Consider the following 25,159-nt stretch of genomic DNA (forward strand, 5'->3'; position numbering starts at 1 on the left):
AAACATTAAACGGGAATGGTTTTATTTTTTATTTTGGTTTTTTTCTTATGTATTATAGGTCAATGATAACATTAGTATCTGCTATTATTCATTCTGTAGGTTTCTTTAAGATTTAGCAAATTATGAACTATTTCTGCTGAGATCTCCGGAGAAGGAGCCTCGAAATCATACCGTTTCAATTCCTGAGAATTTTTTCTTTTGGTGATAATTTTGAAGTTGTTAGGGTATTTTCTCGACTGCTTTGCTCTGATCATTTGCGATATATGGAAAGATGATGTCTTAGTTGAATGATAACTCGTACTAGTTTCTGATGGAAGAACATATATGTAGTCACCGTCAATTGTAAGAACTTTTTCATGACGACTGATGAAATTGACTTGTTGCCTTCTCCATACAGTATATCTCTTTATTTTCAATCTTGATAAAGGTTCATTCACTAAATCATAAGTTGCGGGTTTAGAGGAGCTTCTCAATTTTTGCTTGGTTCTATTCAATGAGGAAGACAATAAACCTGAAGCTTTTCTTGGTGATTGCCCAGCCTTTTGTTGGAAGAAATTGCTGAACCCAGAGTTGCTCAAAGCATTGCCTTTCTGATAAGCAGAATCCAAGTAAGGGCTATTTTTGGCAGTTTTCACAGCCTTAATTTGTGGCATTTTAGCATAAGTTTGGGTCTCTTTATTCAATGTTTTCGCAACCTGTTTAGATAATATCTGGACGTCTTGCTCATTGTCCAAACATGATATCAAATCTTGATCGTTGAGTATAAAATTTTCATTCAAGATTTGTACAGAGTATAATTCTTGATTCAAACGCTTCAACGCACAGTAACGCTCAATGATACTCTTCACGGTTGCAGTTGTCTTGAAACTGAGTCTGTCATACTTTGAAGATTCGGGGTATAAGAAAACTCTCAATTCCACTGTTTTCTCACTAGGTACTTCCAACTTCCTATCCATAAAAGTTCTATCGTGGGAAATTATTGATTGTGCCAATGGACTTTGCGTTAAAGTTAGCATATTCAGCATTGGATCTTCGAAATTCTTATCATCATTATTGGCATTAGTGGTCGAAGCAATATTAGCATTATTTGAAGCTTGCTTGTTCCCATCCTCACTGATATCGAATGGCAAAGGAGTTAACAGATTATTCTTTTTAGCCTCTTCATTACCAACTTCGATTATGGAAACTTCATCAGCACCATAAATCTCTATACTTTGAGTTCTGTCCAAAATACCAAAACCTTCATCAATGATTTCACCCTCATCTGATAATTGCAATTTCCATTTATTCAAATTCAAATATTTCTTTTCGCCCTTGGTCTCAGTACTTTCAGTATTTGTATATTTTAATAAAATAAAACCAATCAACTCAATCACTTTGGAGGTTTTCTTCACTTTGATTTTCAATGGACAATCACAAAATCTTTTTGATGAAGGAATATAAACATTAATGGCGGTTGCAACCCTATTGTTTAGATTTTCTCCCGATATGACATCATATCTCTCCAAAGGTGACATACATGATTTCTTTTTGTTTTCGGTCATAATAGAAGATAATTTTGAAACTGGAGGTGAATTCAGAGATCGAATGATCTCAATTTTTCTGAAGGTAATCTTATTGTCGGATGTATTTTCTTGAGACTTATGAAATTTGATTGTCCTATTAGGCACACTTCTATTCAGTTTGGATATTTTGGTTTTTAGCATCGGATGCTTCTCCTGAGTTTCGCTGTTACTTCTTTGTTTTTGTCCAATGGTCATTTCCGGCTTCTTCAAATATAACTTTTTAGATGATTTTGAAGGGGTCACCTGAGAATGGAAACTATTATCTGAATCGCCAAATATTTGTGAGTTAATTGAGTCGGAAATACTAACTCCCGTTCCTTCATTTGTGGGTAATTTGGAATCCCCGGAGGTGGTCAAATAAGTTCCATCTCTATTTATTTTCCATTGTAATGCCGCTCTTTCGAAGGCGATATCCATAATACTGTCAGCCCCGTCATCGTCGTCGGTGAAAGACCCGTCAATGAGTGATTCATCATTGGATAAGGAGTCAAAACTGCTAGTTTCATCAAGATTATCTTCATGATCAATATTTATAAGATCCTCATCCTCATTGACATTCTCTGGATCATCGTTATCATCAACGATCAACTGGCCCATCTGTTCATTTCGCATGGACTTCACGTTGCTACTGTTTAAACTATTAATCTCTTCAGATAATGAATCATCATCTTCATCACTGCTGTCACTATCATCATTGTCATCCCGTTTCTGATTCGTGTTTTTGGTAAAGAACTTCCCAATTGATGAACGGTATGTATTCTTTCTAAGATTTTGGAACCTTGTAATATTCTTAGAATTATTGGGAGTAATTATGGGTGATTGTAATGAGCTGGCTTCATCGTCCTCTGTTTCTTCTTTGATATTGGATATTCTATGTGTCATATCTGGTTTTCGATGCTTGTCAGCTTGGATTGTCACACTTGATCTGGCAGACTCACCACTACTTTTCCGGGATCCAGCCCTACTATTCTTTAATTCGGTTGATAATATGTTACTCTGCTGATTTTTGGTATCTGTTGGACTTATTTGCTGTTTATTGACGTCCAGCTCCAGATCACTCTCACTGCCACTATCATATTTCTTTGATCTATTCCTAATGTTTTGATAAAAATTGGACTGTATAGGTGGAGATTCCGCATTAGAATGTAAATTTTCCATAAATCTTTTGTTTTCCCCAACAATTCGCAAATTCATCATCTCGAACCTCTGGGGATTCTTGGTATTGATCTTAACCATGCCGGGCTGGGAGTAATACATATCTTGAAATTCCGAATGCCCTAGATAAGGCTTCATTATCCTTTTTGACATATCATTGTCATTATCCCTTAAATAACTATCTCGAAGCTTGTTTATGATATAGTTAACATCTTGAGGAAATGCCATGATTATAGCATTATAGTCTATTTCTGACCAAGCTTAACACTTGATCCATAGCAAAAGAAGGGAGCCCTCAAAAACATATTTCTTCTAAGCCAGAACCACCTGTACATATGCCACATCTTAACACCACTGTTATAATGATTTATCGAATACTCACCAGAAAGAGTTATATCTCCTCATTTTCTATTTATGAATAGAAAATAAGTAAAAAATAGCAAACCGGCAACCTAAAGATGTTTTGTCTTAAAAATAATGGTGAATTAGGAAAAAAAAAAAAAGAAAAAAAGATTCCAGAAAATTTCGGTTTGGAAATTTCAAAAAAAAGATGTTCCGATACCGGGAGTCGAACCCGGGTTTGCTCGGTGAAAGCGAACCGTGCTAGCCGTTACACTATATCGGAATTGTTGAATTTGTTATGATAATATAAAACAAAAATATATTGTTTTTATTTTACCGCAGGGCTGGTATATGTTTTATGAAATCTCTATTTTACTCATTGATATTGTGGTTAATTCTGAATAAAATTAGAATGTCCTTATTAATGGAGATCTATTATTATATTTAGCGGTTTAATGTATGTGTATAGTACTTCTGCAGTTCTAAATCCTAAGTTTCTTTTATTACATTTTATTGAATCTGATAGCACTATTGTCATTTTATCTTGCTATTTAAATTCATTCATTCATTTATTTAAAGATACCAACGTCCCCTAATGATTAGCTTTACATATTTTAAATGAGAGCTATGCATTTTGGAAGATATATTAGATTATTTTCTATTTTTTTTTTTTAACAAATACTATTCTGACATCTGCAACTGATGCTGATTTATTTTTCTTGATTCCCGCTTTTACATGATAGGAATATTGAGTATATGTGAAAGTCCTCAACTTTAATAAGAGAAAAATGAAGAGAAAATATTGGGATTTGAGCCTTTTATATTTTTATATAGTTAAGTGTAAGACACCGGATGGCATGCTGATAGAAAAAGAAAAAACTATCGGCAAGCGTAATTGCAATTCAATGAAGCGTAATAGCACCATAAGATTCTAGCAGAATTTACTCAGAAGAATTTCAGTTCTATATATTACCATAATATCTTTATTACATGATTAAACACCTATTTTTTTGTGCTTTATTTTACTCAATATAATTTGTCAACTCTGAAATAAAAAATATGAAATAATGCTAATAATGAGAATAAGACCTTTCATCGTTTTTTTAATATCAAATAAGATCTATATTGATAGAAATTCTTGAATTTTAATTGCAAGAAGCTTTTCAATGTTCCTGATAGAAAACATGTGACAAAAGATAACAAGTGAAGGATGGTCAGTCCTCTTAGTGTTCTACGACTCACGCCTGCACGTTGCGATCTTATTTAAAAAAGAAAGTACCGAAAGCCATAACAGCGATGTGGCTTATCGGATGCTTGTTAAAACTTTTCAAAAATAGATGTTTTTAGTGTTTCTTTTTTTCTTTGTAGTTTTCTGATTTTCATGTCGATCAACAAATGTGTCAACGAGGTTGCGGCATCATGGGGGAATGCACGGATATTCTAAAAAGTGGATACGAAAAACTTCAATATATATATTTCCATCATTTACCAGTTTCATTTCACTTTAGCTAAATGAAAGAAAAAATTTCAGAAGTATACCGTAAACTAAAAAAAATTATTTCGATCATGATATTTGACATCAAATCTGCTACTTTGTTGATTTCTTTCTTATTCTCCACAGCAAAATGTTATGATAATGGCAATTAGTGAGTTTTTTTTTTCTCTCGATATAATCTGGTGAATAAAAATATCTTCTTTTTTACTTGTACATTTCATGTCGATCAACAAGTCTCTCTGGAAGAAAGTACTAACAAATGTGAAATGAATAGTCAAGATTGGCTAAAGACCCAAACCTATGACTTAGGTTTGGCAACTACACTCTTCACATCCACAATTGGTGTTATTTCAAAAGAAGCGGAATGGAATCATTCAGAATGGTTACAAACTCAGACATTCGATTTTGAATACCACACATTGGAGACTCGCGCGTCATCTGTTAGTCATTATGATTGTGAATCAACAACGACTACAGATTTTATTCCAAAGTCCACAGGTGATATTGATAATGAAAATTTTCACTTAGGTGACCACTGCAAAGACGGTAATTTTAAATGTCATTTCGATGGGTCATTAGACAAATGTGACCACGGAAAATGGGTTAACTTCCAATGTGCTGCCGGCACTACCTGTTCTACTACCTTTTCTGATGGTCAAATGGTTACTGGATGCAATGCTGTTCCCGAATGAACGGAATGAGGAAGGTATTTTCGCAGGCCGAAGATATCAAATGTAATTTTTTTCTATATTATCACTATGTATTTTTTGTTTTTATTATATATTATTCAATTTTCGTTGGCAATTCCCGTAAAATAGTGAGATGGCTCACCCGAGATACTGCATGTAAAAGCAATCTTGGGCGTGATGCATGCTTTACTCGGGAGAAAGACGGAGAGGTTTTTTTTTTCTTTTCCCTAAAAAAAAACTCGAATCGCTAATTTTTCACATCCCTAAATTGATCAATCGAATTCCAGGAGGCTCGTCTGTTTGGTTTAGAGAGAATATACATTATATGTTTCTCCTTCTTTAATTTTTGATCGTGTTTCTGATCCTTTTTCGTTCTCTCTCTTTTTGCCTTCACTCATAGTGACACTGCCTGCTTCACTAAATTCATTGTTTCTTTTGATTAATTATAGATTTAATTCTATAAAAAGATAGAAGATTTCCACACTAAACGAAAATAATTATGTCGTCTCTGGGTATGAATAATGATTCTGATCATCGTATGTTTGTTAACTTTTCTTTTTTTTTCTTAATTTGATTCATGACTCTACTTTTGGGATAGATTTCGTCAATTCATAATGATTTTGGTTTTCTACCCGCAAACCATTGATATATAAATATCGTTATTACGCAAAAATTTCAATCAACTAACAGTTATTTTCCCTCTATAGTTATAAGTCGTCTACAATCTCGTGGGTTAGCCAATAACTTATCTCAACCTGCTCCCAATAACACAATCTCGATACCTTCTTTGAAAGCGAAATCCAAGAAAAACTCGGACAATTTTTGTATCAAGACATCAAAAAACTGGGTTCTACCACCTCGCCCGAAGCCTGGTAGAAAACCTTCCTCAAATTCCAATGGTTGCGCTGATTCTAAAAGAAAAGGTAAAAAGAGTATAAATTGTGCCACGAAACAAATAAAGCAGCAGTCAAAGCCACATCCACAGAAACCTGCCAGCAATCACATAAGTCATTGTAGTATAAACAACACCAAGATAAATAGACCCAACACACCCTCGCTACTACATGATACTTCCAAACCTGTTTCAGCTAACAATGTTCGTTCAGTTCAAAGCGTACTTGAGGATGAACTTGACAAGGCCACCCAAGAAAACTCCTTGTTAAAAAATGAGCTTTCTAAGCTTGTGAGTGATTTAAAATCTTTAAGAAAACAAGTCATGATAAGCTCGCCAACAGAAACTGCTGAACCTCAGAACTCTCCTGTTTCAATGACACAATCTTCTTCGATGGCTCTGGAGACTTCTTCTTTCTACTCTCCTGGACTAGTATCGAACTCCAACAATTCGCTACCTGATCATCAATTCATTAACAACAACTATACTAGTAGTCGCATGGTCCAAAATTACAGTAGCCCTATTTCTAATAGTATCGATGATAATGAATTGGAACCGATTAGCAGAAAGAGAACTCATGAATTTGTCGAATCTGAAGACCATGGTCTATCAAGACACCATAGCCACATCAGCCACCCTGGGGTTGATGATCTCCTAGAAGATGAAAATTCAATTGATGAAGAGCATGAGGATAAGCATATGAAATTGTCAAGTACTGGAGGGCTTCATCACCATGTGCTGTTAATCGGTAATGGTTCCATTTCACAAAGCTTAACTTCAAGAACACCATCCCTAATCAATCCACCAAGCACAACTGCTAGCCAACCGACGCCCGCAAAAATTTCTAGTTTCTTTGATGATTTTATTGTCAAGAATGAAGATTCGAAGGCTGATAATGAAATAGATGAGTTTGTAGCTTTCATCAATGATGATAGTGAGATTCCGAAGAAAAACAACTTGCACAAATTCGGTAAAGAAGATTCAGATACTAATAGCTATGCTTTTACTAATTTGGCTTCTGTTCCTTCATTGGTGTCTGGTGCATCAAGTTTGATCTTATCGAAACATAGCACTTTGAATTCAGAGTATGATGATGACTCTGTTAGGAATAGTGGGCAGATCTCTGGCGTGAGATCCGACGATTATTATCATAGGCTTATTGACTTACCTTCGTCTTTGAATATTGTGGACTCATCGCCTTTAGATTCTCAGGTAAATGATGTTGATAAATTAATGACATGTAATGAAGAGGTTGATAAGTTCATTGATTTCTCTTTTTTCAAAGATATTGAGGATTAAAGCAGGTACTATTTGGACTTGGCTTGGTCTTGATGGCAAGTAATGCATACATTTTTTTTTTGGGGAGTTTTGGGGTTATGTCGATTGATTTTGTACTGTTCTTTTTTTCATCAAAAACTTGTTCAGATATATAGAAATCTCTATAAAGCTTCATATAGTCTAAGGAATTTTCATTTTGAATTGAATTTGTAATGATTTACAGATTTGTAATCATAACAGAATATGTAAATAATTTGTCGGCAGACAGGTACTCTCCATGGCAACAGGTGATATTGGCTCAGGTGGTGTACTTTCATACAGAATATAAATAGGGTATTTCCGTCCCATACACCGCTAAATATTCAATCCAGCGATGTATCTAATTATATATAGTATCTAGTAATATAACCACACCAATTGTATTTAACAATCTCACCTGGAGGTATTGCAAGTTGAAATTTGAGGCGTTCAATTTCTGCTACTTCTCCAAGAGTTTCTGCCTTCATTTCTGTATATTATTAATATCACTATTTTTTTTCCTCGTGAGTTTTCTTTTTCTATTTAGCTTAGTATCATTTTTTCTATTTTCAAATGATATATATAATACTGTATGAAGTGTTTAAATGGTTATATATTGGAATAGTGTGTGATTTTGAAAAAGAAGGGAAGTTGAGTATATGCGGGACCTGCATGCGTGTTAACAGAAAACCGTACTAAATATTATTAAACTAGTACGTTAAACTAGAGAGAATAAGAAAGAATTGAATTTAAATAGAAAAAATAGCCATTGAACAAAACGCTTGGCGTCAGTCCTTGAAACCTGTGAAAGAAAAAAATGGAAATCGGCCATTTATAGTGTGGAGAAGAGTATGAAATGGTTAAACTCTATATGAAATCTGAATAATCTGAAAATAGGATACTATAAAAATGAAATTAAGGTTTTAAAATTAATCAGAAAGACTACAAATATCTGGTCGTCTTTGTCCTATGTTAAAAGAAAGTATCAATTATTAACTTCTCAGTAACCGCTATACTACAGGCCACTCCGTTAACAAAGGAACGAATTAACATTAAATGGCCTCTGTGCTGGATAAAATCAAAAAAAAATTGAAGCTCACAGGGGAATATTAGTTATTAGTTTTCAAGTTGCACTACCCAATATATGCTACAATGACAGCCTGCCCTGTTGGATTCTAAACATCGGAACAATAAATAGTATTTATCATTTATTAAATACAAATATTATGAAGAATAAAGAACATAATAATGGCCACTGGAATCCACAAAAAGAAAAGCCAAAGACGAACATATTTCAAATTAAAGAAATAAAAGTGATATTTGGAAATTTTGAGACAATTAACTCATTAAAGAAGGAATATCAATTGTTTTGAACTTTTTGGGGGTGAAATGGGGGTGTAAATAGAGTCTTCATGAAGGATACATGATATAAAAATAATGGTTTCCATCAAGCGTGGATGGTTTAGTGGTAAAATTCAACTTTGCCATAGTTGAGCCCCGGGTTCGATTCCCGGTCTACGCATTTCTTTTTGCACATAACACATCCTGCGTGATTGTGTTTTTCTTTGTGCAGCAATTTATTTACTTCTTGAAGAAAATTCTCTTCATTTATTTTCGAAGAGTGAAGAAATTTTTTTTCTTCTTCTGTCATAGCACAAATTACTATACGCACTAGAATGAAGCTAATCATGCCGAGTAAATATAGAGCCAACTACATATGTTTCAACCAAAATACTGATCAGAAACACTGAGATACATTATTGACAGTCCGAAAAGCAATTAAGAGTTTGTAAATATGTAAGACCCATAGCGTAGAAAAGAAACTTACACAGAAGTTTGAAGAAGCCAAAAAGAAAAATACAAAGGAAATAGAAATACAAATATTATCGAATTCAAAACAAAATAACATTGCTATTATTATTATATTAGTTATCAGTTTTGAAGATCAAAGAAACACCCTCATCACCAGCTGTAATCAACTTATTACCATTGTCTTGGACCACGAAGTCTAAAACACCCATGTTATGACCGGTACCAATAAACAATTCCTTACCTTCTCTAACATCTAATTTATAGATTTTCCCGTTCAAGCAGCTGACAATCAAAATGTGACCCTTGTTAACAAATTCAACTTTGGTGATAGCGTCACTGAACTTTATGGATCTTCTCAATTTCCAGGTCTTTGCATCAAAGAAGAACAAGTCACCAGAAACTAAACCGACTGCCAAGATTGACAATCCAGCACACCAACTTAGGGCCTCAATACTAGCATCAAAGATATCTTGATCTTCCTTTAATTCAATTGCCTTAAAGAAATCGATAATATTACCAGATTTGGTGTTGTAAACAAACAATGACCCATCGCGAGAACCCAAGGCAGCAATATTCAAATCATTTTCGACCGCTATGGACACCCAAGGTGGGACTTCACCTTTATAATCTGTTGATTGGAACTTGAAGGTTTGTTCATTGGCAAAACAGTTCCATTGAATGATACTGGAGTCTTCTGAACATGTAAGTAGCTGTAAGTTATCCATGTCACCGGTGTTAACAAACTTACCACTGGTACATTCAGTGGAATGCGAGAAACCAGACATGATTTGGGTGATTTCTGGGGATATTTGGTATACCCATACTGAACCATCGGTGGCACCAAAGGCGAAAACTGGTTGGGTAGGATGAATATCAATCCAAGTAATTTCTTCAACGGTTTCGACTTCACCGTGTAATTTCCATAATTGTCCCTTTTTGAATGATTTATAGATAATGACTTTCCCAGTCATATCACCCGTTATAACATAATCACCATCATTTGTGAAACCACCGGCAATAACGGATTCTGTATGACCTGTGATGGTACTTATTATCTTTGGAGGTTGTAAGTGGGTAGTCCAGATGTATGCCACATTATCACCACCACCAGTTACTACCACTGGCAATTTAGGATGGCCTGCGATCTTAAAAATCGAGTCTTTGTGGTCATCGAAGTAGGTCCAGGAGTTGTTGGACATGTCAATTTCAATAACATCATTATCATCATCATAATCATCATCATCATCATTTTGGGGGTCAATTTCTTGCACGCCACCTTCAATCATATCATCTTCATCGATTGGTTCTGCACCATCAACGTCTTGGATAACTTCTTCCGCAACTTCATCGGCATTTATGTATTCATCAGCACCCTGTTGTTCTGGATTACTCATTTTTCACTTTTCTTTATTTCTTCTATAGTATATAAAACCAAAATCCAGTTTCGAATTTCCAGGAGAAAATCAAATTAACGGTTGAGATTATTAATATAACCAAAATTTAGGCTAGTAAAATTTTTTTTTTCTTTTTGATATCACACGTGATGATATACCATAACTGCGGGACATTGGACTTTCAAATTTTTTTTTTTTCTTTAAATCATCTAAAATGAGGACAAGTTCTTCATGATCCTGAGGTAGTAGGAAAACAATCAACAAAAGCAAACAAGAATGTCGAGTCGGTTCATGGAGATGAGTGATGGCTCAGATGATGAGTCACAAAAGAAGAACAATAGTATAAATTTCAATTCTACGTTGAATTTGAGTGATGAAGATCAAGACAGTGAATCAGATGATGAAAGAGCTTTAAATACACTTGTACTGAAACTGAAAAAGAACAAAAGAAGTCATTTTGATGCTTTTGAAGAGAGTGACGACGACGAAGAAGAAGAAGAAGAAGTAGAGGATGGTGATGATAAAAACAGTAAGGAAAAGAATACTACGCTGAAAGAGAAGTCAAGTGTACAGAATAATGATAAATTAGAAGAAGAATCTTATAGCATGCTTAATCAAAAGTCATCACTTTACGGAGACCAGAACCTAACAAATTTGTCAAAGGATAAATTATTGAAAATCGAGAAAAAATTGAAGAAGACTGGGGTTGTGTATATTTCCAAAATTCCTCCATATATGAAACCAACAAAGATGCGTCAAATATTGGGACGTTTTGGGAAAGTTGATAGAATATTCCTCAAACCAGAAACCAAAATTCAATATTCCAAAAGAGTAAAGTATGGTGGTAACAAGAAGAGAATGTATGTGGAGGGTTGGGCTGAATTTATGAACAAAAAAGATGGTAAACTCTGTGTGGATACTATGAATGGTCAAAAAATTGGCGGGAAAAAAGGAAGTTTCTATTATGATGATATTTTGAATTTGAAATACTTGAAGAGCTTCAAGTGGATGGACTTGACTTCTCAAATGGCTAAGGAAAATGAAGCTAGACAATCCAAGTTAATGATGGAAATTTCCAATGCAACTAAGTTGAACAAAGAGTTTATTAAGAACGTTGAAAAATCTAAGATGATTGAAAACATCCAGAAAAAGAAACAGAAAAGAGCCCAAGAAGCGGCCGGAGAAAATAAAGAAGATGATTGAGAAAGCCTTACAAATGGTTTATTAGTACTTTAGGATAGGCTATGTGTACATAAATCAAACATAAGAAACAGAAAATATCAAGAACTCAGTAAGTTTATCGAAAATCAAGTAGCTAATATATATGAACATGAATTGTAAAGAGGAGGTATGAAATGTAGCATTTTAAGAACTAAAGTGGGATATAATTAGCGAAAAGAAGGAAAAAAAAAACAATAATAACAGAGTAACAAACACAAAGAAACCCGGAAAATTTGAGCTGAAAGAACAAATATAATTTTTGAAATAAAAAGAAACCATTTCGTGAAATGAGTTCATTGGAAAGCTTTTAGGAATATTAACTTTTTTTTTTTGTTTTTTAATTCACTATTGGTTTGTTCACTTCGATATTGGCAAACATCTGTAAAATACCATAATAGTGACCCAAGATACCACCCAACACAAAAAAGTGCCATATGGAATGAGAAGAGAATACGTAATCGACCCACCACAATGAAGTGAAATTTCCATGATTCTTGGTTTTTTCTGGCTCTGCCAAAAAGTGTCTTTCCAAAAACTTTCTGTTGATCAAATCACTATCACAGGCACAATCTTGGAAGGTCTTGTTCTTCTTGCTTGCCATGAGATCCGCATGGATTGTTTCGTATAAGCAATTAGTATCTGGAAGTTTTTCATCAAGAATCACGTCAGATCTCCATCTTTCTGGGATAAGCAAACTGTAAAAGACAACACCGGTAAGATATGAAGCAAATGACGGGAATAAAGGAGAGAAATACTGGAGTGAGTGAGAAAATCCTTTGTAAAAGCATAGAATAAGGAAGCAAACCGCACCACTTCCTGCCAAAGAAACGAAAAAACAGACTCTAAGAGGTCTACTTTCCGGCCTGTCAAATCTTGGAGACCAATTTAAAAAGAAACCTAGACCGGCCAATACGCAAGTGGCAGTAACGCAAGTAAGTTTAAGCTTTGGGAAGTAATATAAAGTGCTGTACTGAGTAGTGATAATTGATGCGGAAATCAACACAGTGATGCCGGTGTAATCAAGACACACACAACGATTTCTAAAATTCAACACGCTGGTCCCAGCAAATGTATGCCACAAAGTAGAACAAACCAAACAGTTCAAGGACGCAAAAAAAAACAAATAAACACAACCATGATCTAACCAGTGATTAAACTCATTTCTTAGGTAGGCTTCAGTAGTTGGGTAGTGATAAAATGCCAAATATGTGAGGAACAAAGCACCCAGTAAATGACTCCAAATGTTGGCAGATTCATTATGAAATGGGACCGAGAAAATACTTTTCAATAATCTGTGTCTTTCTGGATAGAACCTGTAACCGTGAATAATAAATCTGTTTTCTCTCCATAAAAAGGGTAATTGATAATAATGAAGATGGCCATCATAACCGGTACTCACGGCTTCATCATAATTATAGTAATTGAGATAATCCATATTGAATTTTGGCTGGAAGTTGCCAATGAGCTGATCAATCTTATTGAGCTTTGCTTCAAGGTATTCCAATCCACTAATGATTTGATAATTGATAGTGTTTTCAGAGTCTGAAATGGTTGGCGGTATATCTGTGGATGATGTTGGGTGGATCGGATTTGAGAAAAGCGCACTATAATTGTCGATAAAGAAACTGTTGATAGTTTCCAATTTGGAAGCCGTTGATTCTAGCAAAGAGGATTTCATGAGCTTTAAAGACCCATAAAAGTTCTCCAAATCTTCTTCAAATGAACTGGCGGCATTGGTAACACCATTCTTCACCTTGGTTGGATCAACATTCCTATTCTTAAGAAAGTATTGTTCAAAATTATCTAATTTGTGTTCAAGTTGTTCCAAAAAACTGTCAATATTGTTCAACAAGTTTTCCTCCACAATGTCATCCTGTTTCTGGGTACTTTTTCTTTTTCTGAGCAACGAGCCATCAGTTTCGGGGAGCCTAGTGGACACAACACCTGAACTCATCATCATCATATTATAAAACAAACAAAGTGTAGAAGAACAAGAAAAAGGATAAAAAAAGGAAGCTAGATAATTTATATGAACCCCAATATGACAGTATTAAACAAAGTGTCACTTAGAATGTTGACAAGTATGATAGCGATGGAGTTGTTTTCGATGATTTTCTTGCGGTGATTTTCCTTACTGTAAAAAAAAAGGGCACAGTGATTTTTTTTTTCCCTCTTTTTCTTTTTTTTTGCCGATTACACCCCTTACTTTTCTGTCGCCCAATCAACCGACATTTCTATACTGTCAATCTTATCTTATCGTTAAATCAACAACCGCCCACATTACCAGGTCCTTATTGTTTTCTTACAATCTTCAAAAAAGATGAGGTTTTTTTTTTTTTTTTTTAAATTAGAATATTAATGATCTATAAAAAAAAACATGTCATATCTAAATGTACTTGTATGGGTTTAAAATTCCATTTGGATCATACAAATTCTTCAATTGTTTGATCAATTTGATTTCATTTTCGGACTTGGTGTATCCGATGTAGTTCTTCTTTTGGAAACCCAAGCCATGTTCGGCAGACACAGAACCGTGATGTTGCTGGACCCATTCGTAAACAAAAGGTTCAATGGCTTTTTCAATTTCCTTGGTGTATCTTCTAACAGCAACATTCAAATGGACATTACCATCACCAATGTGACCATAGCCAACAGATGCAATAACTGGAAATTCATCGGTTTCTCCAACTAAGTTGGCGGCCTTCAATTTTTCTTCGACCGCTGGGATCAAATCATAAAGATCCTTCAATGGCAATGAAACATCGTACTTGTAGACCCCACCTTTATGTTGAGAAGCTTCAGGAATAAGTTCTCTCCAGCTCCACAAGTTTGCAAGTTGGGTTTCGTCTTGGGCAACAATACCGTCAGAAACAATTTCTTTTTCCATAACGTCTTCCAAGAATTGTTCCAATTTTTCATCATCATGGTCCTTATTAGAACCAGATGATTCAATCAATACGTAGAAAGGATATGGTTCTTCCAATGGATGATCCAACTTGTTGTAAGTCTTGACCAATTCTTGAGATTTGTTGTCCATGAATTCAAATGCACTCAAAATTTCCCCCAATTGACCCTTTGCTTCAATAAAGGTCTTTTGAACTGCTTCATAACTCTCAAGACCCAAGAATGCCACATTCTTGGCCTTTGGTCTTGGTGGACACAAAATTGAGAACCCGGTGATGACCCCTAAAGTACCTTCGGAACCAATAAACACCTGCTTCATGTCGTAACCGGTGTTATCCTTTCTCAAAGAATGCAAAGAATCAACAATAGTACCATCGACCAACACAGTTTCCAAACCTAACACTGAACCATGCAAAGACCCATATCTCAACAATCTTAAACCACCAGCGTTGGTAGCAATAGTACCCCCAACATGACAAGATCCTTTGGCCCCTAAGTCCAATGGGAAAATATAACCTTTTTCTGCCAAAAAGTTATCAGCGTTTTCCAAAATCAACCCGGCATCAGCCTTGAGGATCCCACTAACCTCATCAAAAGATCTAATCTTATTCAAGCTGCTCAAACTCAACACGATTTCATCAAACACCGGGACAGAACCACCAACCAAACCGGTATTACCACCTTGAGGAACAATGGCCAATTTCTTTTCGTTACAGTATTTTATAATTTCAGAAACTTGTTGGGTAGTCTTTGGTTTTAATACAAGTTTGGATTGTCCCATGTATTTGTGCATATAATCTTCATTATAAAAATCCAAATCTTCTTGGATGACAAGCTTGGAATCACCCAAGATCTCGGTGAAATGAGCAATGTCAGAATCTTCCAATTGCTTGTAGTTTGGATCACGCTTAACGTACGGATAGCTATCTGCTGTCAAGGCAACCTTAGTGGCATAACTTTTAGCAAACTGGCATTGCCCAGCTTTCGTCAAACTTGTGCAACCTCTTGGGGCAACTCTAAGAGCACGAGCACTGGCACGAGAAGCACCAGCGACAGTAAGTTTCAAGAAACGTCTCATTTTCGTTAGGAATAATGGAGGCTTACTGGCAGTGTCCTTACGAGGTGTGAATGATTCACCTTTTTTTTTTTTTTTTTTCTTCTTTTCAATTATTTTTTGCTGCACATGCATGACCCCATTTTTCAAAATATCCAATCAACTACACAGAAATCAAAAATATCGTCTATTGTTTAACAAACATTCTGAGAGAATCCACAAATTAGTTTATATTCTGAGCACTTATTGTCTTGGAAGCTACAGAATGGTGTCCAGAGACTGTTTGCAGCAAATCTCATGCCTGAGAAGAAGAATCTATAGGCCAAGCTTTCTTAAAAAAGTAAGAAAAAGAGCTGCTTTTTTGTTGAGACCTCAGTGTTGTGTTGAATTAGCATTTCTACAGATGTTTAATTTTATAATAATAACGAATTCATAACAGTAAAAATATAATACATAGTGTTTTTGTCACCTTATTTATATGCATTCACTATAGTAAGTGATGAGTTTCTGCTGTGAAGGTTCCAAAGAAAGATAGTGTACCATTTTACTAGCATCTCCACAATTATTTTTGTAGATCTTAAATAACATTGAATAAATCAAAATGGCTTCTTTTCTGATTTCTGCTTCTTCATTGACCAAGTACCTGGTTATAATTTCTTCGATATCAACAAGAAGACCATGCGACTCGCTGAAATCTACTAAATCGATAGAGTTCATTAGTGATTTAGAAATACTATCAAGACGGTATTTATCCTTGATTTTATTACTATTATTTTCCCTAGAATCTTTGAAAGATTTCACGATATTCTTTAGTAATGAGTCTCTGTGGACCACACCCTTTGAGCTTAGCTCATTGACTATATCATTCATTAATGAGATAAGCTTTTCGCTCAAAATAGAACTGTCAACTTTTGCTAAACATAACCCATCAATAATTTTCTCACTTATTAACCAATACTGACCCAATTTATCCGAATCAAATAAGCCATTTGATATGTCCTCTCGATTATTGTCCTCATTGGACAATTTAATTAATAATCTCACAACCATAAAAATTTCAACAAAACATGGATTGAAAATATCAGAAACAGACTTCTTATCAACAAAGTCTGAGATTGACTTGAAAATTTCATCAAATCCTTGCTTCTTACATATCCACTCTCCAATTTGACTAATTGAATTCCCGTTTTGTAAATCTTTGGCCACATTATCAAGAACAAAGATTAACGAGCTGGACTCCTTGAGATACAATGTACCGTTGCTCAAATGCTCCAAGATGACCTTTATATGAGTAATATCAGCCTTCATGAATAAATTGTTCTCCAAACTCTTGTCAAAGATAGAAAGATTGTTATACTTATAATGTATCAATTTATATTTCTTTATTTGGTCTTCAAACAAATTATCATAAATATCATTAATATCATGATGATCTTGGTAAACCGGGATTTTTTTCACGGCCCCACCTATAGATTTTAATGGATCGACTTTTTCAATAATGTCATCGATTTTCGCTGCTTCCTTTGGGGAAAGCTTGATTGCCTCAGGAGCTTTCTCTTCTTGAAAACTGATTTCGTTACCGTCTGCAGATGTTTTGAAAACAGGGACGATTTTGGTCATCTCATTTCTATAGCCTCCTAATTCGTCCTCTTCATCAGCAATCAATAAATCTAGATCATCATCAGCTTTCATGTAGTTAACACCTAAGTCGCTAATCTTTACTGGACTCAAACCATAATCAACATCTTTGAGCGGAGAGAAGGTGAAATTCTGGGTAGCATTTCTATTGGGAGATGTAGGGCTCAGTTTGCCTTCCTCATGTCGAACGTCATCAGTAATATCCTTGGCAGGATCATTGTCCACCGAAATGCTGAAATTAATGTTAGAGCTCGTGTTGACGCTACTATCAATAAAGGTGCTATTACTGGTATTTTGGGCAGCTTTCTCGGATTTTTCACCTAAAGATGATTTCGATTTGAATCTTTTGCCAATAAAACCTCCTAGTTGATATCTGTCCTTATGAATCAACACATTCTTGCTTTTACCGCTTTCCTTCTCAAAATTATCTCTAACGAACAGTTTGAATCCCAGAGCGTATTGGCTTTCCAAAAATACCAAATCATTCTTCACTAATTGGACACCTTCTGAGTTTGATTGAAATTCATGTTGTTCCCATATCATTAGTAAGTTCAAAATAATCTTATCCAAAATAAATTGCTTGTTGGTGGATAATTTGCCCACTTTGTTATCATCTAATAAATATTTTAAATGAGTTAGTCCAAACTTAACAAAGTCCGGATTGCTTTTCATAAGCTTAATAAAATTGTTCACCACCTCATCAAAAGTTAGCAAACTGATCAATTCATTCAAAACATCTGTAATGGAGCCCTTGTGGCTCATATTATAATGACACAACACGCTTAAATAGTCATCCAATTGTATAAGATCAATGACTTTGGGGATAAGCACCAGACTGACCAATGGATATAATAGTTGTGGAGAGGATTTAGATACCTTGTTCAAACTTGTAGTTAAAATTGAATGATCTGATAAAGAAAACTCAATATTTTGTTTCTCAATCAATTCTATGAAAAAGTTTATTCCCTTGGTTTGATCCGCGATGCTATGGGACCTCAACTGACGAGACAATTTATCCACTGCCAGCTCACCGCTGTCAATCATTTGAATATCATTATTATCAGCACTTCCAATTGGTTCTTGACTAACCTTTTCACCGTCTTTCATCGATGTCTCATCTCCTTCATGAGCATTTAACAGCAATTTCTTGGCCATGCTATTGTTGATCTCCGAATCAGTGTCTTCCTTTGAGCTTATATTTTCATCGTCTGATTTTTGCGGAACAAACAATTCAATAGGCTTAATGATGGAATCACCGAAATCCAAAGAGCTACCAGCAGAAGATATTGGTTTATTCTCTAGACTAACGGATCTTTGGGTCGAAAATAATGAGTTGAATCTTGAGCCTAATGAAGAGTGTAATTTCAGTCTCGTATTCTTTGTTGGGTTGTTATTAAGATTTGAAATACTAGTATCAGAGTGTAAAGAGGAACTTGAAGTTTCATGGCTGCTTGGAAAAGCATATGGCTTCCGATTTAACCTGATTGGCTTGCCAATTCCTGGATTTATAGAACCCCCGTTCAAGTTCTCTGGTTTTTCATAAGTAGAGCTTAGAGTATTCGATGTACGTGTTAATGATTGAGATCTCGCGATAGGCATGGACAGATCAGATACACTTCGGGATTTAGCAAGAGCTTTAGATCTATCGGGGCCTAAACCTATATAAGAGGCATGCTTGGAGTCGGTTCTACTGCCAAGCGCAGATTGTGATCTTGAGCTTGGTCTATTAGCGTTTACTCCCAAAACATCCTTAGGCCTAGTTCTATCCAACAACTTTATCACCGATGGGGCCAATCTGTCATGTATCAATTGCGATTCTCTAGGGTAATACTTATATAATATCCAAAAAGTTTTCCTTGAAGTTTCACGAACTAAAGGACTCGGATCACTAAGATTTTTTTCAATAATTTTTTCAACGATTTTGAAGGCGTTACTCTCATTACTAGAAGAAGAAAACGTGCCATGATCATTGAAATTATTCAAATTTAAAGGATGCTTGAGAATGATTATGGACAACCAGTTTGACGAGAATGCCCTTGGTGAGACATTTTTCTCATTAGAATAATCATAAATGAGATTAAGGATTTTGAAGTTGAATGATCTTAATCCAAAAATTTTGTTAAGCATGGCGTATATGACGACGTTGGCATTGTTATTGTTTATTTTTTTGGTAGTGGTGGTCAATTTCATGATATTTTTGAAGATCAATTCAATTGTTGAATTATCAAAATTATTGATGTTAAAAATTTGGAATAACTCTTTAATGAACTTGCAACCTTTGGTGGATAATGTGGTTCTCAAGGAGTTTATGGCTTTATTAACGCCATCAATTAACGAATCTTTGAAAAACATAAGAAAATCTTTTTGGTTATCATTGGAGTTCACAAATAAAGATGAGCGGATCATAGATCGAAGCTTTGTTATATGTTTTTCTCTTTTTGACCAGTTGAACTCTGTTTCTCTTCCCTCAAAATCTTTTTCTAACCCTTTGGTGGAATTTATGAGTGAGTTCACATCTAAGAATTCTGAAGCACTGATCTTTTCAAGACTGTAAGAAGGCAAACTGAACAAAATATCCCTGAGCTCAGAATCTGTGTTAACATTTGTCTTCGTCGAGGGGTGACTGTTGTTGTGTGACTGTTGTTGTTCCTCGGTGACTGAGCGATGAACACTTAATTCATGCCTTGAATCCTTCTGTACTACTAGACCATCATAATCTGAATATTCCTTAGACTTTTCATTGTTGATAAGGTCATCAATAAAATCGTTGTCTAATCCATTTTTGGTTGCCATTTTCCTAAAATTCTGTCTATTGAATTGGTTCTGACGGAAAGAAAACCTTACAAGCCAGTTACAATTTTCAATGGCTTCAATGATGAAAGGATTTTGCCCCATACTACTTCTTTGCCTTAGAAATTGGTATGTTGAACAAAACTGGACATAATACTGACTAATGTCGAATGTTGTTGAGTATTTCTCGCAAATTTCTTTGAAAATCTTGAAGATTTCTCCGAATGCTGGCCAACTACTATAAAGACTGCCATAATTTGAATGTTCACTCATATAATTCCGAAACCAAACTTCCAACTTGACAGGAATAGATAGCCAGAGATCAATTATCCAATTTCTAATTTGCGACTTATATTGGAGTGCTAGTTTTGAAGGATCTGATTTTTCGCAAATATCGATGAAGCATTGGATGGCGTAAGGAAAAGTGGCTAAAGTTACCCCATCGCTCTGAGCTGCCATTCGCTTTACTATATGACCAAGGGCAGAAAATGTTATTATGGTGAGTTCATCTTTGATAAACGGTAACTCCTTCAGTGATAAAGGTTGAAGAATATGGGTTAATGATGTGAGAAATAAGACGCCATCGTCCGGGGATTTAATAACATTCTTCTTGATATAATTCTTGAATTCACTAACAAGATCGTACTTTTCTTGAGGGGTTGTGATTCTAGATACCACAAGCATCTGGTAGAATTCATGGGCATCCATTTTGTCTGCCTCTTGTTGCTGATGGTGCTTTATATCCAAATTTGATGTTTGATCTTGCCTCTTCCCTTTTTTTTTTTTTTTTTTTTTATTTTGTAAACAAACCACTATGACGCGCCCACATCACCAAAAATTTTGCAAACCACGTGAACTAATCAGCATGGATCACTGTAAAGTTATAATCCAACAGTTTTTCAATCCATTTAAACGATTTTTTATCCACTATAGTCTTTTACAGATATGTGATAATAGCTGTGTCGCAGAAATGAAGAATTAATCCTGTCAGCTAGCGGAAATATGAACATATAATGCCAGTTTATGTTGATATATCCTCAACTGTTTGCCTTTTGATCTATCCTACCTATGAATTTACAATGAAAAGTCAGAAGTTACTATTGGTTGAATATCAATAAATAAGTTGTTGTAGTATTTTATTAATTTTTTCTTTCTTTTCTTGGATATTAGAGTAATTAGCAAAATCCGACAGGTTGAACCACTATTTGCGCAGAAGAAGAAATAATATTTAGGATTTGTCATTAAGAGAGGATCGTGAGTTGAAATCAGATTCCATTGAGGAAACAAAAAAAAAAAAAGAAAAAAAAAAAAGTCGAGTCTTTATATTGGGGAAAATAAACAACGTATCATAAATACGAGCCAGATACCTTCAACTTCTTAATACAATAATCTAATGAGAATCTTGTATGGAGTATCGTTCAACTCTTTGTGCAAGCTTTCAATGGAATCAGTACTGACATTAGAAATATCAGCCATAAGGTAAGCAATATCCCCACGAGAGTCGGAAAATTGCTTTTCGATGTTATGGTTACTCAAGATATGGTTAACGGTTTTAAGCACACCTGGAACGTTATGATGGATATAAAGAACTCTGACATAGTTTTCTTGGTCAAGATCAAGCGATCTAAGGGAAACTTCTGGGAAGTTGACTGCACCAATCGAAATACCTTCGTTAACATATTTGGTCAAGGCAGTGGCAACTTCGACACCAATGGCAGATTGAGCTTCTTCTGTGGAACCACCAATGTGAGGGGTAAGAATGATGTTTCTCAAAGACACAAGCTCGCTGGCCCATGGGTTCAATTCATTGCTGAAAAGACCAGCACCATTCTTAGGAGGTTCATGAGGGAAAACATCCAAAGCAGCACCGGCAATCTTTCCAGACTTCATGGCTTTAATTAAAGCAGGGATATCAATGACAGTACCTCTAGAAGCATTGATAAGGTATGAGCCATCCTTCATAATGGAGAATTGAGGGGTGGAAATCAAATTTTTGGTGTCTGCGGTAGCAGGAACATGACAGGTGACGAAATCAGAATTTCTCAACAATTCGTCGAGGGAGCTCACTTGCTTAGAGTTACCCAATGCCATGATGGTGATGACATCATAATACAAGACATTCATACCCAAGGATTCAGCCATAACCGATAATTGAGACCCAATATGACCGTAACCAATAATCCCAAGGGTCTTACCTCTAATTTCCCAACACTTGTTGCTAACCTTGTTCCAGGTACCAGTGTGCATTTCAATGGATCTATCACCGAGTTGTCTGGCCAAGGAAATGATTTCTCCAATGACCAATTCGGCAACGGATCTGGAGTTGGAGAATGGCGAGTTGAACACGGCAATACCTTGTTTGGCAGCATACTCAAGATCAACTTGGTTGGTACCAATACAGAAGCAGCCGACAACAACCAAGTTCTTGGCATGGCTCAAGACCTTTTCGGTCAATTTAGTCTTAGAACGGATACCAATTGCATGAACGTCTTTGATTTTTTCAATGAGCTCATCTTCTGGCAAAGAGGTCTTGTGGAATTCCACTTGGTAACCTTGTTTTTCCAAAATAGAAATGGCAGTAGTGTTAACATTTTCGAGAAGCAAGATCTTGATGTCTCCTTTGATAAAAGGTTTGAGTGGCTTGACTGGCTTAAGAGACTGACGGCGGTTTGAGTTTGAGTGGGAGAGGTTGAGGTAGTTCTGGGTTGGAGAAGTGCTGACAGCATTGTCATTGGTTTCCAAGGATAACTTGTTGAGGGAGATAGGTTGAGGGGAAGACATTGTTCTATAGAATAAATGAAGAAATTCAAGAGAATATGATAGATTCAGAGAAGAATTTTTCAAGAAAGTAGAGAAGAAGCAGAGACGAAATTTTATCAATGAAGAAATGACTATTTTTTCCGTCGGCAAACCATGAGCCCTGATCCAGAGACTCATGACCATCGATCGACGCATGTGCTTTTTGGGCTCTCTCTCATCGGCGCTTAAATAGAGGGATAAGTAGCGGCAGACAAGGGCCAGAGAGTGTTTATGGGAGTAAAATGGTACCTGGGAACTACTGTAATGACGACCATTGTTGTATTGAGAAGACTTTCATTCCTTTTACAAAGACAATACTCCTGGACAGCGCCAATAATAATATATAATCTCATCTCAGCACACCACGCTTAACTCCGAAGTAACCAATTTACTAATAGAAGCTACAAATAGCAAGTAACTAATCAACATTTATAATAATACAGAATAAGCAGAGGAAAGAAAGATAACGGTTTGTCGGTGGCAAAAAGCACGAAAATGCCTATATTTCTATAGATAAATCATATAACAATAAGAAAACTCATAACTATAATGATTAAACCCTCAACACACGAACTGAGGATCATCGGAAGGCAACTCAACCATGATCAAAACTCAAAGAGCCCACTTAATTGTTACTCACCAATTTAAACGATAGGATATCATTCTTTCCTTTGTCAACTACATCTTCTTCACTGATTTTGATGCCCCCCACTCCTTCAATGGCAACAATTGTAACATCTCCCATGATCAGTCTCGCTACCGCCCCTACCTGTGTGCCTCTTTTGACCATTACACAATCTCTGAATACATTGTTCCCGGAAGAGCCAGTGAAAGTGTTCATATTTCTTACAGGGTATACCGGTACCAAATCAAGAATATCCACCGCCGCTTGAAGCACCTGGACCACACCAGTAGATCCAAATCTGTACAATACCAAGTCCCTGATTTTTTCCACTCTTTGAGAGAGTTTCTCATCCATTACTTTGAGAGTGTCAATATCTTCATGGGTATCCACGAATTCCGTACCTTCTTCGTATTGTACATATCCTTGTTTGGCCAACTTTCGAAGGAACACTTCTGTGATAGCAGAAGAAAGAATGATCTTATCGTTTGGATACTTGAGAACAATCTTGGAAATGTTTTTGTCAGCATCAGGATGATCAATTTTGTTGAGGGCTAGAACCGTTGGGAATTTGATTTTAAGGAAACTTTTCACAATCTTGGTAATCATTTCATTATCCCATGTTTCAAGAGGAGGCAAGTTAGTACATTGATAATCCTTATAGTACTGATTTATGGCAAGTTGCACCATATTCATGTTTGCACCATAACCCGAAAATTGTCGTTGCAAAGTTTCCACTGCCATGGATTTTGTAGAAGTATGTCTTCTGACCACCGAGCCCCAATTCTTGGTCAAATTGCCTTGAACCCATTGACGAATTTCTTCTTGTAACCAGTCAATATCATTTAGAGGATCATAGCCTCTAGTGGCTTTACCATTAGAGTCAGTGGTACCACTGACATCCACAACATGAATCAAAGCATCTGCGGTAGACAAATCAAATAAAAACTTGTTTCCCAAACCACGCCCTTCGTGAGCTCCTGGAACCAAACCTGCAACATCCAACAACATGATTGGCACAAAACGAGTCCCTTTTTTGCAGGCCCCGTAGTTTGGTTTACATAGATCTTCTTTCCCGAAGCGAGAACAGGCACAAGGAAGCTGAAGGTAACCGGTTGCTTTATTTGGTTCGATTGTGGTGAAGGGAAAGGCTCCTACTTTTGCACCGGCATCAGTTAGACCTGTATAATTTAGCTGGTTAGTATATAAGGCGATAAAGCAAAAAAATATAAGATCACATAAGTCCGAAAAACATACTGTTCAATCTTTTGGAGGGGTTAGTAAATGGGTCTGGCAAAGAGGTTGAAACAAAAAAAAAGAAACCAAGAAACACTTACGTTGTTGATTTTCCACTCGAAGGTTTCCCAACAATAGCGATAAGCGGCTCACGAGGCATTCTGTCTGGTGGGTGTGGTTTGTTTTATTGCACTATTGAAGTGTGAGCTCGAAATGAGTTGCAGTTTTGGAAAAATAAAATAAAATAAAAAAAAA

At 35.7% G+C, this 25,159-nt stretch overlaps 10 protein-coding genes across 10 annotated transcripts; 3 read left to right on the forward strand and 7 right to left on the reverse strand. All coding sequences in view use genetic code 12, as the record gives it.

Moving 5' to 3' along the window:
- Nucleotides 1-71: 71 nt before the first annotated feature.
- Nucleotides 72-2,948, reverse strand: AVO1 (Avo1p; the record flags this gene model as incomplete). The annotated part of the gene is made up of 1 exon (XM_064995356.1): nt 72-2,948. The coding sequence occupies one exon, from the start codon at nt 2,946-2,948 to the stop codon at nt 72-74; it is 2,877 nt and encodes a 958-aa protein (XP_064851428.1).
- A 1,626-nt stretch (nt 2,949-4,574) lies between these two features.
- DASC09_017540 (uncharacterized protein) lies at nt 4,575-5,249 on the forward strand (the record flags this gene model as incomplete). Its single annotated transcript, XM_064995357.1, has 2 exons — nt 4,575-4,708; nt 4,832-5,249. 2 exons carry the CDS (start codon nt 4,575-4,577, stop codon nt 5,247-5,249), a joined length of 552 nt encoding a protein of 183 aa, XP_064851429.1.
- A 496-nt stretch (nt 5,250-5,745) lies between these two features.
- Nucleotides 5,746-7,437, forward strand: DASC09_017550 (uncharacterized protein; the record flags this gene model as incomplete). Its single annotated transcript, XM_064995358.1, has 2 exons — nt 5,746-5,782; nt 5,954-7,437. The coding sequence occupies 2 exons, from the start codon at nt 5,746-5,748 to the stop codon at nt 7,435-7,437; spliced, it is 1,521 nt and encodes a 506-aa protein (XP_064851430.1).
- Nucleotides 7,438-9,359: 1,922 nt separating this feature from the next.
- Nucleotides 9,360-10,640, reverse strand: SQT1 (Sqt1p; the record flags this gene model as incomplete). The annotated part of the gene is made up of 1 exon (XM_064995359.1): nt 9,360-10,640. The coding sequence occupies one exon, from the start codon at nt 10,638-10,640 to the stop codon at nt 9,360-9,362; it is 1,281 nt and encodes a 426-aa protein (XP_064851431.1).
- A 276-nt stretch (nt 10,641-10,916) lies between these two features.
- On the forward strand, nt 10,917-11,843 carry DASC09_017570 (RNA-binding ATPase activator ESF2; the record flags this gene model as incomplete). The annotated part of the gene is made up of 1 exon (XM_064995360.1): nt 10,917-11,843. The coding sequence occupies one exon, from the start codon at nt 10,917-10,919 to the stop codon at nt 11,841-11,843; it is 927 nt and encodes a 308-aa protein (XP_064851432.1).
- Nucleotides 11,844-12,198: 355 nt separating this feature from the next.
- Nucleotides 12,199-13,824, reverse strand: IZH3 (Izh3p; the record flags this gene model as incomplete). Its single annotated transcript, XM_064995361.1, has 1 exon — nt 12,199-13,824. One exon carries the CDS (start codon nt 13,822-13,824, stop codon nt 12,199-12,201), a length of 1,626 nt encoding a protein of 541 aa, XP_064851433.1.
- Nucleotides 13,825-14,247: 423 nt separating this feature from the next.
- DLD2 (D-lactate dehydrogenase) lies at nt 14,248-15,843 on the reverse strand (the record flags this gene model as incomplete). The annotated part of the gene is made up of 1 exon (XM_064995362.1): nt 14,248-15,843. The coding sequence occupies one exon, from the start codon at nt 15,841-15,843 to the stop codon at nt 14,248-14,250; it is 1,596 nt and encodes a 531-aa protein (XP_064851434.1).
- Nucleotides 15,844-16,293: 450 nt separating this feature from the next.
- On the reverse strand, nt 16,294-20,955 carry STU1 (Stu1p; the record flags this gene model as incomplete). Its single annotated transcript, XM_064995363.1, has 1 exon — nt 16,294-20,955. One exon carries the CDS (start codon nt 20,953-20,955, stop codon nt 16,294-16,296), a length of 4,662 nt encoding a protein of 1,553 aa, XP_064851435.1.
- A 669-nt stretch (nt 20,956-21,624) lies between these two features.
- DASC09_017610 (phosphoglycerate dehydrogenase) lies at nt 21,625-23,028 on the reverse strand (the record flags this gene model as incomplete). Its single annotated transcript, XM_064995364.1, has 1 exon — nt 21,625-23,028. One exon carries the CDS (start codon nt 23,026-23,028, stop codon nt 21,625-21,627), a length of 1,404 nt encoding a protein of 467 aa, XP_064851436.1.
- Nucleotides 23,029-23,671: 643 nt separating this feature from the next.
- DASC09_017620 (uncharacterized protein) lies at nt 23,672-25,064 on the reverse strand (the record flags this gene model as incomplete). The annotated part of the gene is made up of 3 exons (XM_064995365.1): nt 23,672-24,849; nt 24,926-24,933; nt 25,006-25,064. The coding sequence occupies 3 exons, from the start codon at nt 25,062-25,064 to the stop codon at nt 23,672-23,674; spliced, it is 1,245 nt and encodes a 414-aa protein (XP_064851437.1).
- Nucleotides 25,065-25,159: the final 95 nt, after the last annotated feature.

This window comes from Saccharomycopsis crataegensis (assembly GCF_037102585.1).
Source record: "Saccharomycopsis crataegensis DNA, jcf7180000000073, whole genome shotgun sequence".
Taxonomy (NCBI): domain Eukaryota; kingdom Fungi; phylum Ascomycota; class Saccharomycetes; order Ascoideales; family Saccharomycopsidaceae; genus Saccharomycopsis; species Saccharomycopsis crataegensis.